Source organism: Equus caballus, chromosome 1, assembly GCF_041296265.1.
Source record: "Equus caballus isolate H_3958 breed thoroughbred chromosome 1, TB-T2T, whole genome shotgun sequence".
In the NCBI taxonomy this organism is placed as follows: Eukaryota; Metazoa; Chordata; class Mammalia; order Perissodactyla; family Equidae; genus Equus; species Equus caballus.
Window position 1 is genome coordinate 152,908,482 of NC_091684.1, and position 5,045 is coordinate 152,913,526.

The following is a 5,045-nucleotide window of genomic DNA, read 5'->3' on the forward strand; positions in this document are numbered from 1 at the left end:
AGACTGCAACATCAGCTCTTACCTGAATCTCCAGCTTGATGGCTTGTCCTATGGATTTTGGACTTGCAAGCCCCTACAATGGCATTATTCAATTCCTTAATATCTATGTATCTATGTATCTATCTATCTAAATATCTACCTACCTACCTATCTCCTTTTGGTCCTGTTTCTCTGGAAAACCCTGACTAATACCCTCATCATCTACACATCATGTCCAAATCCCTTAGCACACCTACAAGGATCTTCATGATCTGGCTGTCGTCAACTTATTCAGCCTCACCTGCCATTTTTATACATCCATCCTCCCCTCCTTTCCTACTGACTCTTCGGTCATTCCCAGAGCTTGTCACATTCTTTTGCATCTCTGTGCCTTTGCACTATCTGTCCACCTAAAAAAAACCTCTGTCCTCAGAACACAGCTCAAGCTGCACCCCGGGTTCCGTGAAGGAGGTAGGCAGAAAAAGCAGTTTCTTCTTCTATGTTCGGATTGCACTTTGGACTCACCTACTTCCTTTAAGCACTAGTCATATTTATGGAATTATTCCATATAAATCTCTCCCCTCTTAAAAATCTTGTTTGAATTTCTAGCATCTAGTGTAGTGTCTGGCACATGGTAGGCAACTGGCCATCAAGAAAGATTTGAGGGACCGGCTCCGTGGCCGAGTGGTTAAGTTCGCGCATTCCGCTGCGGTGGCCCAGGGTTCGGATCCTGGGCGCGGACATGGCACCGCTGGTCAGGCCACGTTGAGGCGGCGTCCCACATCCCACAACTAGAAGGACCTGCAACTAAGATATACAACTATGTACCAGGGGGGTTTGGGAAATAAAGTAGAAAAAAAAAAAAAAGATTGGCAACAGCTGTTAGTACAGGTGCCAATCCTTAAAAAAAAAGGAAGATTGGGCCTGCCGAGCCGGCCGGCCGGCCTGGCTCCCCTCCCCGGCCCCGACGGGCGGGCGGGCTGCCCTGAGGAGGCGGGGAGGGGAGGGCTGGGCCGGCCGGCGGGCGGGCGACGATGCCGAACTTCTGCGCGCTGCCCCCAACTGCACGCGGAAGAGCACTCAGTCGGACCTGGCCTTCTTCAGGTTCCCGCGGGACCCGGCCAGATGCCAGAAGTGGGTGGAGAATTGTAGGAGAGCAGATTTAGAAGATAAAACACCTGATCAACTAAATAAACATTATCGATTATGTGCCAAACACTTTGAGACCTCTATGATCTGTCGAACTAGTCCTTATAGGACAGTTCTTCGAGATAATGCAATACCAACAATATTTGATCTTACCAGCCATTTGAACAATCCACATAGTAGACACAGAAAACGAATAAAAGAATTGAGTGAAGATGAAATCAGGACACTGAAACAGAAAAAAATTGATGAAACGTCTGAGCAGGAACAGAAACATAAAGAAATAAACAACAGCAGTGCTCAGAAGCCCAGTGCAGAAGAGGGAGGTGAAGAACAGGATGAAGACATTTTACCTTTAACCCTTGAAGAGAAGGAAAACAAAGAATACTTAAAATCTTTATTTGAAATTTTGATTCTTATGGGAAAACAAAACATACCTCTGGATGGACATGAAGCTGATGAAATCCCGGAAGGTCTCTTTACTCCTGATAACTTTCAAGCCCTGCTGGAGTGCCGGATAAATTCTGGTGAGGAGGTTCTGAGAAAGCGCTTTGAGACAACAGCAGTTAACACGTTGTTCTGTTCGAAAACACAGCAGAAGCAGATGTTGGAGATCTGTGAGAGCTGCATCCGGGAAGAAACCCTCAGGGAGGTGAGAGACTCTCACTTCTTTTCCATTATCACTGACGATGTCGTGGACATAGCAGGGGAAGAGCACCTGCCTGTGTTGGTGAGGTTTGTTGATGAATCTCATAACCTGAGAGAGGAATTCGTGGGCTTCCTGCCTTATGAAGCTGATGCAGAAATTTTGGCTGTGAAATTTCACACTACAATAACTGAGAAGTGGGGATTAAACATGGAGTATTGCCGTGGTCAGGCTTACATTGTGTCCAGTGGATTTTCTTCCAAAATGAAAGTTGTTGCTTCTAGACTTTTAGAGAAATATCCCCAAGCCATCTACACACTCTGCTCTTCCTGTGCCTTAAATATGTGGTTGGCAAAATCTGTGCCTGTTATGGGAGTGTCTGTTGCATTAGGAACAATTGAGGAAGTTTGTTCCTTTTTCCATCGATCACCACAACTGCTTTTAGAACTTGACAATGTAATCACTGTCCTCTTTCAGAACAATGAAGAACGGGGTAAAGAACTGAAGGAGATTTGCCATTCTCATTGGACAGGCAGGCATGATGCTTTCGAGATTTTAGTGGACCTCCTCCAGGCACTTGTTTTATGTTTAGATGGTATAAATAGTGACACAAGTATTAGATGGAATAACTGTATAGCTGGCCGAGCATTTGTCCTCTGTAGTGCAGTAACAGATTTTGATTTCATCGTTACCATTGTTGTTCTTAAAAATGTTCTATCTTTTACAAGAGCCTTTGGGAAAAATCTCCAGGGGCAAACCTCTGATGTCTTCTTTGCAGCCAGTAGCTTGACTGCAGTGCTGCATTCACTAAATGAAGTGATGGAAAATATTGAAGTTTATCATGAATTTTGGTTTGAGGAAGCCACAAATTTGGCAACCAAACTTGATATTCAAATGAAGCTCCCTGGGAAATTCCGCAGAGCACAGCAAGGTAACCTGGAATCTCAGCTAACCTCTGAGGGTTACTATAAAGAAACTCTGAGTGTCCCAACAGTGGAACACATTATTCAGGAACTGAAAGATATATTCTCAGAACAGCACCTCAAAGCTCTTAAATGCTTATCTCTGGTCCCGTCTGTCATGGGACAGCTCAAGTTCAACACGTCAGAGGAGCATCATGCTGACATGTACAGAAGCGACTTACCCAATCCTGACACGCTCTCGGCCGAGCTGCACTGTTGGAGAATCAAGTGGAAACACAGAGGGAAAGATATAGAGCTTCCATCCACCATTTATGAAGCCCTCCATCTGCCAGACATCAAGTTTTTTCCTAATGTTTATGCACTGCTGAAGGTCCTTTGTATCCTTCCTGTGATGAAGGTTGAGAATGAACGCTATGAAAACGGGCGGAAGCGTCTCAAAGCATACCTGAGGAACACTTTGACAGACCAAAGGTCGAGTAACTTGGCTTTGCTTAACATAAATTTTGATATAAAACATGATCTGGATTTAATGGTGGACACATATATCAAACTCTATACAGCTAAGTCGGAGCTTCCTACAGAGAATTCAGAAACCATTGAGAATACCTAAGAGACTTTTGAAGTAGGCTTTCTCTTATATTTGATATTTGAAAAAATCTGTAAGAAATTTGAAAACATCTTACAGAAAATCTGTAAGGTATGTGTAGGCCACTTAATCACTGAATATCTTGACCTATAGGCCTCCCATTGAGTACATTAGCCATTGATAATCTGCCTATTTAGATGGCTCCTGTTTCAACTCTCGTGCTTTGGAGACCTAACTGTTCTTCCAGAAGATAGCGTTGAAAGTGCTGTGTTACAGTTCTGCGTGATCTCTGCTAATGGCACTTGGGAATTGTTTTAGTTAAGTCATTTTAGACATCACATTTATTATCACTGTGGATCCAATTGTCAGGTATTGAGTTATCAGTTTTTTGAAGAAATAAATTTTGAGGAGGTGTGGGAGGAAGGAATACATTTTTTAAAATGTTACAATGAAGCTTACAATTGACCTTTGAATAGTAGGAGTTTTACGTACGTTGTTAAAAATCTGTAATGGACAGTTAAGGGAATTACCAGACAGTGAGAAAAACATGTGAACTCACCAAACAAGGATTTCAGTGTAGATTTTCTCTCTCTTAAATGAACTTAAAAGAACAGATTACAGTTAAAGTTTGGATGGAAGAGCCTGCCATTGTTGTTCCACGTCTGGTTGTTGCTGTTTACATTCCCTCCAGCTCCATAAGCTTTTCAGCAGGTCTCTGTTGAACACCTCTGCTTCATGGTCAGCACAGGATCAGAGGCCATGGATACCGACAACCGATGTCTCCGTCTTCTCTCTTTTTCCATGACTATATCTACTGCCTCGTCTTGATTTATAAGCAACACCTGGAAAACCTACAAAAATACACATTTTGTGGTTTATCTAGGAATAATACAGAAAATATTGCTGTTATTTTTGGTGAAGAAAATCAATTTTGTATAGTTTATTTCAACCTAAATAAAATGTGAATTTTGTTTAAAAAAAAAAAAAAAAGGAAGATTGGCAACAGTTGTTAGCCTAGGTGCCAATATTTGAAAAAAAAAATTTGATTAATTGACAGTAAAAATTCTCTGCTTAAGATATTAAACGGCTGCCCGTCACTTTCAAGATAAAGCCTCCTCGGTGCAGCAAATAGGGTCCCCATCTTCCCCCCTGCAGCCTCATGTCCCAACAGGCCTCCACAGCACCCACATTTCTAGTCATGCTGAATTAGCTGCAGTTCTCTCAACAAGCTTAGCTTCCTTGGACTTACTTCTGCACCCTTTGTTCACCTAATAACATTCTCTCTCCCCTCAAACCATTTGGCTATTTCCATTGTCCTTTTAATCTTCACCTCAAGCTTTATCTCTCCTGTGAACCCTATTCTCATCCCCTCCTTGCTCTTTCCTGTGTTCCCTTAGCATTGTGCACTTATTCTACTGAGTGTGATTGTGGGCTTCTTAGCCTACCAGCTGCAGGATATAAGTCACAGTCTATCTGCCCTTCCTCTTCTGCAGCCCCTTGAGGACTGTGCAGAGCCCCACTGCTGCCACTATGTTGCATTTGAATTCAACAGAGGGGTGTGGAAGGCGGAGCAAAGTGGAAGGCTTCTGCTGAAGACAATCCCTTGACTACAGAGTTTGTCCAATGCCTGCCTTGTAGGCCGTTCCTCTGAAGATGCGACACTTGCCTTAAGAAATACTCAGCAATTGTCATTTTAAAACAATGTTGATTACCTTGCAATGGTCCATCAAGGTCTGGCAAGTTTCAGCATTTCAGAAACAATTCT

General features: G+C 43.0%; 1 protein-coding gene across 1 annotated transcript; it reads left to right on the forward strand.

The window, feature by feature from the left end:
- The first annotated feature begins 998 nt into the window (after window positions 1-998).
- Window positions 999-4,270, forward strand: LOC138917937 (52 kDa repressor of the inhibitor of the protein kinase-like). The gene is given in 2 exon segments (XM_070236740.1): window positions 999-1,028; window positions 1,031-4,270. Coding segments are annotated over 2 exon segments (2,289 nt in total). The 5' UTR covers window positions 999-1,013; the 3' UTR covers window positions 3,305-4,270.
- The last annotated feature ends 775 nt before the right edge of the window (window positions 4,271-5,045 follow it).